The sequence below is a fragment of the Bidens hawaiensis genome, unplaced genomic scaffold (assembly GCF_021521415.1).
Source record: "Bidens hawaiensis isolate Kalapana, Puna unplaced genomic scaffold, B.hawaiensis_p1.1 tig00002525_1, whole genome shotgun sequence".
Lineage (NCBI taxonomy): Eukaryota > Viridiplantae > Streptophyta > Magnoliopsida > Asterales > Asteraceae > Bidens > Bidens hawaiensis.
In genome coordinates, this window is record NW_027491138.1 from 1691291 (window position 1) to 1705378 (window position 14088).

The 14088-nt window shown below is 33.1% G+C and overlaps 2 protein-coding genes across 2 annotated transcripts; one reads left to right on the forward strand and one right to left on the reverse strand.

The window, feature by feature from the left end:
• Positions 1 to 2379: 2379 nt before the first annotated feature.
• LOC143620033 (putative glucan 1,3-beta-glucosidase A) lies at positions 2380 to 4706 on the reverse strand. Its single transcript, XM_077091830.1, has 6 exons — positions 4512 to 4706; positions 3896 to 4018; positions 3624 to 3815; positions 3382 to 3540; positions 3138 to 3307; positions 2380 to 3058 (listed from the first exon to the last, which is right to left on the reverse strand). The coding sequence occupies exons 1-6, from the start codon at positions 4704 to 4706 to the stop codon at positions 2380 to 2382; spliced, it is 1518 nt and encodes a 505-aa protein (XP_076947945.1).
• Positions 4707 to 11065: 6359 nt separating this feature from the next.
• Positions 11066 to 11489, forward strand: LOC143619908 (uncharacterized). The gene has a single exon (XM_077091729.1). It carries the CDS (start codon positions 11211 to 11213, stop codon positions 11427 to 11429), a length of 219 nt encoding a protein of 72 aa, XP_076947844.1. The 5' UTR covers positions 11066 to 11210; the 3' UTR covers positions 11430 to 11489.
• Positions 11490 to 14088: the final 2599 nt, after the last annotated feature.

The following is a 14088-nucleotide window of genomic DNA, read 5'->3' on the forward strand; positions in this document are numbered from 1 at the left end:
AACATTTCCTTTAAACAAATATCCGAATCCAAAAGATTCCATATCGAGATAAAGATAAACTTATCCGACTCAATAACATGTTTAAAACTATCAATTATTTATAACACAGACAAGAGGTTCTTTAATCACTAAAACATACAACAAATAATCCAAAACAAATATTTTCCACAAGTAAATACAAGTCTTCAACCGGTTCAAATTCTTCAAACCATTTCAGATCCTTGCATACATGACTCGTATCACCCGAGTCTACTTACCATGCAAGCATGTCATCTTGTACACAAGATAAAGAAATAAACGACAAATAATTCTCAACCGAATTATTATTAGAAACCATTGACCTTTTTAAGTCCAATAAATAACCCGAAACCCGGGTTTCATTTATTTCACACCCCAAAGGGTTTACTGACTTGTATAGCTCTAATGGGCTCGTAGCCCATTAACCCTTGTGTGTACCATACGGACAAATATTTTAACAATATTTCTATTTCATTCAAACTATAAATTAAACATTGTTTCTTCGACTCAAATCCAGTTTTTGTGTTTTACAAAACAATAACATGTCCCGATTGATTCATTGAATCAACTATAATCTCATAGGTTTTGTTAAAATTAAAGTAGAGTTAGTAAACATACCTTTTGAAGCATTTGGGTCTTTCGACCCATTTTGACCCGCCTTATTAGGCTTGTTTCCACCCGTAACCTTCACCTTGTAATCTTTCTTTAGGTGTCCCAATTTTTCACATCTCCAACAAAACAACTTGGCTTTTTCAAAAGTTTCAGTTTTCAAATCATAAAATAAAATAAATGCTCATAGGACTGAATCTAGTAATAAAAACATCATACCATATTCTTGCAATTTAATCATTTGCAATCAAAGTTTGATGCAACTGCCACTTATCTATTCTTTGTGCATTCTCAAAAGGAAGCAATCCTAGATAAGTAGTGTTAACGATCTCCATCGATTCCACTAAATTTGATTATATGGGAACCAACGAAATTATTAAAATCACAATTTAAGTTTAGTGATCTATGCATATCTTTTCACTTAAATATATTCCAAAAGTTCAGTTTCATAATTTTGACTATTTCAATACTGATTTATGCATAATAAAATCCAAATGCATTAATTTAATTGAACCATACTGATTCAACCATTAAATCTCCATTCATCAAAATGCTCCAATTGTTCTAATCGTTCTTTTCTTGAACAGACTTGTTCTGATTGATATCTCAAAACAACTTTAGAAACAAATTAAGGATAAACCGTCAAAACCCAATTTTTGTAAAAACCTTTTGGAAACACATCCACATATTATTTATTTTATTCCATTCAAAAAACCACATACAATATTTTCATACGAACTGGCATACCAAATTTCAAACGTTGACCAAAATTAAAATAACTGAACCCAAAGTTAGTGGCCAAAATCAATTTGTTAATTATGAATTGTTGACAGTTACATCAGATATTTTGAAACCAAATTTCCATTGCATACATATTTTTATAATAACATGGTATATGCAATGGAATCGAACCCAAGATATTAAATTCCAATGCCTTTCGGCACTTCCCAAACAATAATTCATGAGACTACCAAATCATGCAATTAATAACTAATGACCAAAACAAACCCAAATAGGTTTATCTTTGTTGTATAATTGCATACCTAGATGATGAACTCAAATCAATGATGCAAACCTATAATCTTGATTTCGATTTCAATCTTGGTTTCTTGAACAATTTCCTGGATTAATCTCTGAATCATGAATCACTTTCAGATAAACCTATTTGCGGGTTACACGCAATGATTTATCGGATAAGACAGAGATTTCTGTTGATGGAATTGAATTTTATTGTTTCTATGAATTGATGAAGAACCAGAGAAGAATTGATGAAGAACCTGAGAAGAAGTAACCGTCGTCTCTTTCTATGCGTTCGATGGATTAAGAATTATCCAGGGAATGACAAATATATATTACAATTCCCTTATCAGCCCAAATAAACTAATTAAAAGCCCATTTGTCATTACACTTAAGTCCAAGTATAAAACCAAACAACAAACCCCAAATAACATTATTGTTAAACAAGCCCGCATTCCCGCGTCACCTAATTCGTTTAATCTCATAACGCTATTTCCTCCATCGACAAGTTAATCCAATAACACTAAAATATCCAACATCTTTTGTCATCATTTTTTGATACAACATAGTTTAACTTTGAAAAATAATAATTTGTTGTGATGAATAGTTGATTAAGACGTAGCATGCATACTGCTATTTGGACTAACTCTGCAAATGAAAGAGGGTTAGTAATAGCTTCGACTTAAATGGGCATAAATTTTAAACGATCAAACGAAACTTTGGGTACATTAACTTCTAAAGGTTAATATAACCATTTTTTATCATCCAATGGATATCCGCATTCTTTAGTGACCAATAAGCCCACCCGAAACTTGCATGCCCGAATGTTTTTAGTTGAGCCTTTGCAAACCTTTGGTATTCACTTTTAGTAGCTCCTTTTACTTTCCACTCGGCCACCCATTCTCCTACGAAAGTTAGTGGTCCATTTGATGTTGTGATAGCTTGCAGCTCGTTGGAACGGTTCGATTTGATGAAATCGATGTTTTGTTCAACAGTCATACCATCGAAAATGTCAGAAAATAGATTGTAATAATGAACATCAATAACGACACGCTTCATTCCACTCGCAATAGGAAAGAGTTCTTTTGAATCACTAAAGTTAAGTCGGTTTGATAGAACCACAAAGACATTGGGAGCATGCTTTCGTACAACTTTATAGCCCGCTTCGTAATATTTGGTTCGCATGCTTAGTGACATCCCTGGTGCAAAAGGCTCGTTCATGAGCTCAACAGCGTATAAGCTTGTATTGTTGGCGTACCTAGCAGTAAAGAACTCAATGACACGGATTGTTTCTTGTATCGTTTCATCCGCTTGGCCCCACTCAATATAACCGTCCCTAGTACCACTATGCTCAAAACCATTTTGCGAGCCCGGGACAGCATGTAGGTGTAGTATCACCTTCAAGTTATATTTCCTGTGCACCAAAATGGTCGATTACAAAGTTATATTATCTTTTATAATATTAATGCTTTCATCAAGAAACATATGCATACTTTGCCCATAAGAAGGCCTTATCAAGGTATTGCAAAGATCCTCCTACAAAAGGCTTCGGCGGTGTTGGATCACTCGCAGTCCACCATCTTACCGGAATTCTCACGCCATTTAATCCGCTCCTTGCAATGAAGCGGAAATCGTCTTCTACTATGAATGTATCCCAGTGATGCTGAATGAAACCACAAAATAAAGAGTGAGGCTATATACATACCATCTAGTCTATATTAAGAAGAAAAATCATACTTCCATGATTTTTGGTGCTTTTAAAGGACCGTAACCATTAGTCACTTGGTAATCTCCTTGCAATCTATGGGTGATCGTCATCTCAAAAACCGAAGGATCATCATCACCCCATTGCCCGTCTCCTTTTGAATCAGCGGTCACAAGATCTTCCGTTTTCGCCTATACAAACCACACGAAATTAAACAAGTCTCAGTTGTAGCAATTATTAGTCAAGAAACACAAATAGGTGGCAAACTACGAACCTGCAAGAAAAACCCGTTTGGGGCTCTAATCCGAACACGATTCAGATCATCTGGGTTTCTAATAATGTTGAATATACCAAATGTTTGAGAATCATTTGAAATAGCAACCAAATTGATCCCTGTTGAGTCAAGTCCTAAGAACTGTTTGTTAAATACCCGTATGTGAAATCTGGTCTCATTGATCCTCCACAACTGTACAACACAACACAAATCAAACCAAACTATTTAACTTCATTTTTACAACAGTTCTTTAACTTTGACAACAGCATTACCCGAAAAGTTTCCCACCCGGAAGCTGCCGATGAATGATTTGCAACGATGATTGTACCTCCACCGTGCTCTGCAGCTTGAAATTTTCCAGTCCGTTTCGATTTAAACTGAAGTCCAGCTCCATCCTAGTCATCATCATCAATTTGTTTTAAAAATATCAGCCCTAACCCGCACAATTTAAAATCGTGTAATCTGAACATGTTAACCCATTAATCTAAACGTCTTAAATAGATTGACGGGTAATAATCAACACGAGCGCAACCCGTTTTATAAACGAACTAGGCTATATGCCCATGTGACACACGGGTTGAAAAAAGAATTTTTAAAAAGTTAAAAAAATATAATACATGATTATTCAAATAGTAGTATATTAAAATTTTATCTAGTGAGAACAAAGAAATGAGAAGTTACTTCACTCAACTCGATTTAGCCCATAAAGAAAATTTTTAAATGTTGTAAAATGATACTTTAATGTTGTCAACCCATGACATGATTATTTTCATGTCGTGTCAGAAATTGTGGGCCCTATTTACATGTGAAAACATGTTAAACAGACGCAGAGAAACCGCATTTAACATTCTTTTAGTAAAAAACACACAAGTTGTGTCAAAAACAAACCAAGAAATCTTTGTTGGGGATGTAATCAAAGAGGGAAGGTTTTATCCAGCCTTCAGTGACTAGCCAGCCGCCAAGACTAACGGCTCTGATCTTCTGGTTGTTCGTGTCCAATGTTGTTCTTCCGTTGGATATTATGAACAAAGCAAACACAGAAACAATCCCCAGTAGTTGATCTTTTGGGTTTGTTGTAATCATTTTGACTGTTCTTGTTTAGTCAACAACAGCTATGAGTTTGAAGGTTGAATACCTTAAAATCAAAGGGGTGTATATATAGGAAGAGTATGGTTCATTGGTGGTCCAATTTGGGGTACATTTGTGTACACAAGTCATGAAACCATATGAAAACAAGTTTTTTTTTTTAATTTTAAATAAGAAAATGATATTACATCATATTCAAAAAATATAACAGCCATCTAGTAAAATATAATAGCCATCTAATGTTTGAATGATAAAGATCACATGTAGTGAATAAGACCATGTGTAGTGGATAATCCTTTATGATGGCGTTGTGTGTAATGTGAAGCCACATCACTATAGGAGATTATACCATAAATGTCATAGTGGATAACCCTCTCTCAATCATTACCTCATTATTAAATTTTTTTTATTTTTTAAAATTAAACAAATCCACATCCAATCAAGTGCCATCAAGCATCGACCAACCCCACCAACCATCATCAAGCCACACTACCGTTGTGGGGGAAGCGCTCCCACCTCTAAACACTCTAAAGCGCCCTTGGGGGGGGGGGGGTTCCCGGAGTTTTATGGGGTTATGGCTTTATGGGTAGAGAAGACGTCCCACTACGGATGGTCTAACAGTTAAAGATATGTAAGAATAACTTTTTATTGGGAACGTAATTATTTATCTGAAAAAAGACTTAATTAATAATTATATCTTTTTATTGGGAAAAGATATAATTATTTTTTTATTTATTTACTAGGTTATAATACGTGTGATACACGGGAAAAGCAAAAAAAAGGTGATTAATTCTACCTTCAAATCCTAACATCAATATCATAAACAAGTTTGAGATTTAGAAAGTTAGATCATGGATCTAATTAAAATTTAAGACAATGAATTGAATCAAAATTTTAAACTTACATCGAATTGCGTAGAACATTTGTCGTCCTCCCACCCTATATATTCCAAAGGTCTAATTCTCTATAAGCAACAGTGATTGCAACAATTAATCAATTTCAGATTAACTTTTAATCCAAAATCATCGAATTAGAAGTTACCTTATTTATTGAAGGTTCTACTCATCGAATTATAAGACGGATTTGTGGCAATCGAAAAAAACCTGTTGTGAAGAAGGAACCGGCGATGATTGGTGATTTTCGATAGATAGGACAAAAGATTAAAAAAGGCTTGGCCTGAAATTAGTGTGAAGTGTGTGGAACCGATCGAACAAGTGGGGATAATTATTTTAATTTAATTTTGATTTATTATATTAATAAGAAATTCTAAAAATTGAATATAATTTAATTTTGAATTATTTTATTAGAAATAAATTATGAGAATGTGTGTTATTTATGGAAAGAATTATTAAATTTAATTTTGAATTATTTTATTAGCAAGAAATTATAAGAATCATGTTATTTATGGAAAGTAATCTTGTTTTAATATTAATATAGATATAGATATATAGAGGTGCAAACGAACCGAGCTGCTCGCGAGCTACTCGAGATCGGCTCGTTAAAAAGCTCAATCGAGCCGAGCTTAATCGAGCATTCGAGCCCAAGCCTGAGCCTTAAAAATAAGCTCGTTTAACAAACGAGCCTGAGCTCGAGCTTCACTTATCGAGCTCGATCCGGCTCGCGAGCCTAAACGAGCCTGTCATTTATAATTTTTTTAAATATATATAATAATTATTAATTAATATATATAATGTTATGAAAAATAAATAAAAATAACTAAATAATATATTATTTTATAAGTAAAATTATAATAGAAAAAGATATATTAACATAATTATAATTATATAAAAAATAATTGATAAATAGTAAACGAGCCGAGCCCGAGCGAAGCTCGAGCTTCAAAATCTGCTCAGGAGCTGAGCTCGAACTTTGAAAATAGAGCTTGAAACGAGTTGAGCTCGAGCTCAAACTCTGTATAAGTTAAATGAGCCTAGTCGAGCTTGGGCTCGTCTCGGCTCGTTTGCACCCCTATAGATATAGATTAGAGCATTGTCATCCCACCCCTTATCTTCAAACCAAAAATTACACTAAAACTCACTTTATTTGCTCTCTCCATTTCAATTAAATATTACTTTTTATACATTTTATCATTACATTTTCTCTTTCTTTCACTCACAACCACTTCCAAAATATATTAAAAAATTATAGGGGATGAACAGTAACATTTCAAATATACAGAAAAATCACTACTTTTTTTAAAATATAAAAACTCTTCACTCACAACACCCTGAATCACTTTCTAAATTATAAAAACACTCCTCACATAATATAAGGGGTTGGATGAGAATGCTCTTACTATTGTTTAAATGTTAATAGTAAATTAATAATGTATTTATTTTATTTTATATGATTTCTCATTTACTTTATTTTGTAATTTTTCTGTTAACCTTTCAAATCTATATGATACTTCACCAATGTCCATGTTGGTATTGTGTTTTCCAGCGTATTATACGGGCAGCCCTCTAGCAAATATATGCATACATCATACATTTCTTAAATTTTAACCATATTTACTCTTTTATTCTTCAAAACTGCTCACTTATAATTTTTATATGCTATAAAATATTTTGTCCTGTTTTTATGAAAGATATTTTATTCTTTAATTCATAATCATATATCTTTTGTAATAAAATATTTTATCGTGCTTTATAGATGGACCAATCATGTAATTTCTTATTAGTTTTGTATTTTATCATTTATGAGGTATAAAACTGTTGGAACTGATATTACAAATATATAATGCAGACTACACATACATAACATATTACATGTAGGTAATCTGACTTATTACATGTATGTAATACGACACATTGCATATATATTATCCATGTAATCTATCATATCTAGCTTCTTGAAGAAAAATGGTGCTGAGGTTGAACAATGAAAACCGAAATGTCCTCAACATATATTACATATTACATGTAGGTAATCTGACTTATTACATGTATGTAATACGACACATTACATATATATCATCCATGTAATCTATCATACCTAGCTTCTTGAAGAGAAACGGTGATGAGGTTGAACAGTGAAACCGAAAGGTCCTCAACAATAGGTGAAACGGTGAAAACCGAAATGTCCTCAACATATATGACATATTACATGTAGGTAACCTGACTTATTACATGTATGTAATATGACAAATTACATACATATATTATCCATGTAATCTATCATATCTAGCTTCTTGAAGAAAAACGGTGATGAGGTTGAACAGTGAAAACTGAAATGTCCTCAACAATAGAGAAAAGTATAGTAATGAACAAGAATCATACAATAATAGGTGAAACGGTGCACACTATCTGTCTTGATCAAATTGGTGGTGTTTTGCACTTTGTTATGGGCAATGTTGTAAAAGTCGGATTTAAAGGCGGCCTTGGAATCGGCGATTCCAAGGTTCTCGGACATCAACCTTGCCGCCTTTTCCCAACACGGCCACCGTTACTCGACAAGGTCTAACTCGGTCAAAAGTCGGAGTACTTGGGATTACTCGGCCTCCAAGGTCAACTCGGCCGCCATTTTTTTTTAGTAAAAAATTAAAAATAACAACAAAACATGAATTTTTTGAATTATGTTTTTTTTTCATATGAATTATGCTTATTTTGATCTGAATTATGCTTGCCTTAACATATATATAATATCTAATAATTATTTTATGCTATATTTATCTTGCCATAGTATAAGCCGAGTACTCCCTAAGTACTCTGAGTACTTCCTACAAGGGGGTCGGCCGTCTAGGAACCGCCTAGCAAGTTTTACGACACTACTTGGATTATGTTAATATGGCCAGGAACCAATTAAAGTCCTGAAAGAGCATAGAAAGTCTGTTAAGGGAAATGCTAAATATCATAAACATTTTAACAAAGCCATCATCGTGATGAAAGTCTATTGAGATCATAAGATGTTTAATGATAAAATGATAATTTAGGTGCAATTCCATTCTAATATTCTATCTTGGATTGCATTTGGGCCTGTAAAAGATGAACGGGCTCAGCGGAAAAGAATTGCTGGATCTTTGTTTGGGCTGAAGGCTAGTCTGGGCCTGAACTGTATTTGGGCTCAGTTGATCATGCAAATAAATGAATGGTCACTGGCCATTGGAGGTGGACCACCAATTGGGTTCATTCTTTACTTGATCTGTATTTTGGAAATACTCACTTACTCACCATTGGACATTTGGACCAATAAAAAGTTATAACCAAAAGAATATCGATTACAAAGTATTGGGCCTGGGTTGGAATGGAATCCCTGTTAGAGGTGCACACTCCGGTTAACCGGTTAACCGGTTAACCGAAACCCGGTTTTTTTCCTAACCGGTTTTTTTGGCGAGAAATAACCGGTTAGACCGGTTAATCGGGTCGGGTACTAACCGGTTTTAGAAAATTAATAAAAAAAGAAAATCGGTTAACAGGTCGGTTATTAACCGGTTAAAAACCGGTTTTTAATAAAAAAATTAAAAAAAAAAATCGGTTAACCGGTTTTGAAATCAAGAATATAAACCGGTTACTAACCGGCGGTTAGGATCGGTTAGTAACCGGTTAGGATCCGACCGGTTAGTAACCGGTTAGCTTTTCGGTTAGGAACCGGTTAGAAACCGGTTACAATGTGCACCTCTAATCCCTGTATCATCTTCTATTTATAAGTTAAAACAAAAAATAAATAAATTATCAATTTTTGAATTTCACCTGGTTAATAGATACATGAAAAGTCAGGATGAGTATTATTACAAAACTTTTAAATTATTTAAGAACCTTAAGGAACTTTTAATAACTAGCGTTTTTTTGTAAAATTTTTTGTATGTAATATTATTTGAGTGTAGTTTAATAACTTTTTGGATTTATATTTATGATTACAATAATGAATATTAGTTTTTACACATATCTATGTTTTTTTACACATGTAAATTTGTGATTACATAAGTTTACACATGTGTAAACTTGTGATTTATATACATAATCATTTTTTTTTAATATGATAAAACTTAGTCTCAAATAATGTTAGTATATTAAAAAAAATTAAAAAAATGTTTTGTTGTTATTAGTTCCTACAAGTTCTTAACTTTTTTTGAGTTCTGAAATGATAACAACCTAATAAGTTAATAACCGTTCACTATCTATATCTATTTCTGATATTCTTTTCAAGTGATGGTAGGAATGAGATTTTTTTTCCCGAATACCCGTACCCGTGCCGGTACCCGTACATGTACCCATATGTATCTATCAGGTACGGGTACTCAAATTTACTGATTTTAGGTATGGGTACTTTCGAGTACAAGTATGGATATTACGGGTATAAGTACGGGTATTATGGGTACTGGTACCCGTTTAGAATATAAAGGGGCTTTTATTAGGTTTCCAACACTCATGACTTAACTTTCATGTGGGATTCATAATATATATCAGTTGAATCAGTTTCTAATCTCTTGTTTTTCTATAGAAATTGAGGAAGCAATAAACAAAGAAAAGGAAAAGGGAAAATGAAAAGATGACTAGCGAAGATTAAACGAATGTTAACTTTCTTTGTGTAAGTTAATTTTGTTTTAAACATTTATTTTTGGGAGACTTTATATGTTTTGGAATTCATTACTTGATTATGAATGGATTTTATATTTCATACCAAGTTTAGTGGAGATTTTTTTTTAAATAACGAAATGGTACCAAAGCGAGTACCTGTACCCGTACCCGGACCATAAAATTGGGTACGAGTACAAGTACCCAGATTTACTAATTTTAGATACGGGGACGGGTACATGTATCGTACCAATCTTATCCCTAAGTGACATTGAGGGGATAAAAATATATTGTTTAATTGAATAGAAATATATAAAAGGAATTGGATATGCAGGTTACTAAACAATTAATATTTTTCTTGACTTTTATAATTACATTTTTCTCTATCTCCTACTCATAAGTCACAATCACTTATGAAAAACATTATACTATTTCTCCAAATTTATTTAATAATAAAAGTTTTCTTGTCTCCTCCACTCACAATCACTAACAACTACTCTATATAATTTAGGTCACCCACTCACAATAATATGAAGGACCTGTTAGAACGCTTTGGTAAATTATAAAGATTCATAACGAGAAGGCGTGTTCGTTAACGATTGGACGGGGATATGCTATAAGAGCGGTGGGTCCCGTGCGACATGTGAAGAACAATCAAGGAATATCAAAAAGTTGTGGACACACCAGTCCCACCACCTGATGATGACCAGCGTGAACAAATGCTCTCCCTTTTCTTTCATTCTTTTTTAATTTTATTACTATTTCGTGCAAACATATATGCCCCCACCATTCATAGTTGCTTTTTCTGTAATCACACTCTACAAATGGTTACAAAACTAGACAACTAGTACATCAACCTAACAATAGCTAGCGTGTACAAGTTGAGTTGAGTTTGTGCTAACAAAAACATAACAAAACAAAAAAGAAAGAGATGTATATATGTGTGTAAAAGCTAGGCACGTAAACAAGTGAGAGCGAGCTAGCGCGCATGGAAAAGAGCAAATCGTTTCCGTCTTCATATGCAAATGGTTTCGGGCAGAAAGATGATGGATCAAGATCGTACGCGTTCAATGGGCCTCTTGCTAGTGATGGAGAGATGAAGAGGAAGAAGAGAATTGCAGAGTATAACATGTTTACAACCGGAACTAAAATGAAATCCGTTGTCAAAGATAGCTTCAAGTGGATCAAGAACAAGTTTACGGATTGAAGTCTTGTTTGTACGTCTTTTGGCTTAACTATATATATTCATCATGTATTGAATTTCATCAAGACTCAAAGCTAATTATTAACTTTATTATCTTCTTCAAAACATGGTTATTTTGATCAATATCTAGATTCAGTTCTGGATATTTATATTACCATTTTATTCTTCCATAACAAAACCGTTTTATAATCTAGTTTTCATTATTACCCCTTCCATTTCATGATCAACCGATTAGAAAAATATAAAAATAATAAAATAATTTTAGATGTGTGAAAGTTTCAACGACTCTTTGGTATTTCGAATAACTAGACGATTTCCTTTTTTGCTACTGAGGTAATCAAACATTCAAACTGACCCGGATGGTTAGATCATTTTCGGTATGTTGTAGGGATGGATGGCCGAAAAATACTAGTTTTATTTGTGAGAAATCATATATATACGATACATTTACAAAACATATTACAATAACTCTAATACACAATTTCATATAATAAGCAATAAAGAGATTCAAACCAGTGTATTCAAAAATATTTTCAACTATGAGACTTGACAAAATAAATGGTTCGGGTCTTTAAGATTGATCAAGCGCCTTCTCTAAAACATCGTAGCAATCATTGTACCACCACAGAGGAGCTCACGACTAGCGACCCCAGTGGACCTGGTCTGAAACAACTCAAGAGTTCTTTATTTTCAGAAATATATATATTTCTAGGTTTTTTATTGCTAATAATGTGCATATATATAACTTTTACTGAGTCAAATATAATGCATTAAAAGACATCCAAACGATTTACAATGAAGTGGCATACACATTTAACCTTGTAATATTATAAACACATTTATGATGCAGTTACTACTGATGAAATTCATGATCAAGGTATGAGATCTTTACCTTATCCGTCATAAACACAAAAGGCTTAAGAAACTCGATCAATTGAACAAACAAATGCTTTTGATATCTTCTTGAACATTGAACAATATAAAAAGGCGATAAACATTCAATCGTTCAAGACAGACTCAGTCTATACTATATGAAAAGGTGTGATGCTTAATTGCTTAGTCTTTGGGTCGTTACCAGTTATAAGAAAACTAAAAGAGACAGATAATGAGATTTCCATGCTAATGGTGGGCCTATGGCCCAAACAATTATGTGGGTGTGAATTCAATCGGTCCAAACTTAACGATGTTTGGGACTTGTGAGTTGTAACTTGTAACGACCAAAATATTTAGATACCGCATATTGCTCTAAATGTTGTTTTTCAAAAAAAGGTTTTTATTAGAGCTTCTCATAAATAAGAATGCACCACATATGTGTTGTATTTTTAATGTGAATAAAAACATAATAATTATACGTATTAAGTGAAATGATCGAAATGAAAATACTTAATTAATTCACTAGTAACCTCAATCAATCAGTGATTTATTTAGAAAAAAAGGAAAAACATTAATTCCTACAAATATTCGCACCAAGAAATTAAAATCATAGATCTAGTAGCCCAAACATGATCTCCAAATAAAAACATCCATTGCCAAACTGATAAACCATTCTTACCAGAAGGATTATATACATTAATAAGTTTTAAATAACAATAATTAACCTTTTAGCCTACTCATAAAGTAAATGGAAGGTTCATTAAACCGTGAAATATTACACTGCTTACATATTACACAAGAGCTATTTGATGTAACCGAAAAAATAAAGTCGTGTAACCCAAAATAAGAAAGAAATAATATGCAAACATGTAAAGTAAGGGCATCCCGATTGGATTAAATGGGATGATAGTTTCTCATTCTGATTGATATTTTCTCAGTTCATCACGGTACCGATACGACACCAACACTTGATATAGCTTATGATAACCCAAAAAAATACTATATTTCGAAAATAGCACTATTTTCAACAAAAAATTATATATATCTAAACATTGAATAATAATAATAATAATAATAATAATAATAATAATAATAATACCCTTACCACAGCCGTGCATTCGGTCTTTTTTCTTTTGAAAAGAAACAATCGAATAAAAGCAGATTAGGGGTGTTCACGGTTTGGTTCGAAACCGTGAAATCGCCCAAACCGGTCATCGGCTTGGTTTCACGGTTGGTTTATTTTCTTAACTTTCGGTCGGTCCGTTTCAAAATTTTCAAACCGTAACGAGCGATTTGGTTTGCGGTTTATACCAAAAACCAACCATATAAAACCGGACCGGACCGAAAGATTTTTCCATATATTTTAACTTTCTAAAATTATATATAGTGTACATATAGTACGTGTTAAATCTTGGGTAAAATTTAGTTAGTATGCTTGGTTTTTTAACTACAACTCCACACTTTTTATGCTTATTTTTTCATTAGCATGTGAACTTTCAACTTTGTAAAACCCTTATATTTATGTCATGGCCAACAGATAACAACTATCTTAGTCTCTTAGAGATTGATTGGATCCATTGACTGTAGCTCCCTATTATGTGTGTAATTGGTTTATAACCTATGGAGCGTAAACAACTTCATATGTGAATGTGAACCAACATTTTTAGATTTATCAAGATTTAGAGGGTAGGATAATGAAGAGGTAGGTCCCAGCAGAGCCCAGTTGGACCCGCAAGACTCACCTTGAACAGGGACGTCTGCGCAATGACCAACTGCTCCAGCAGGGCCC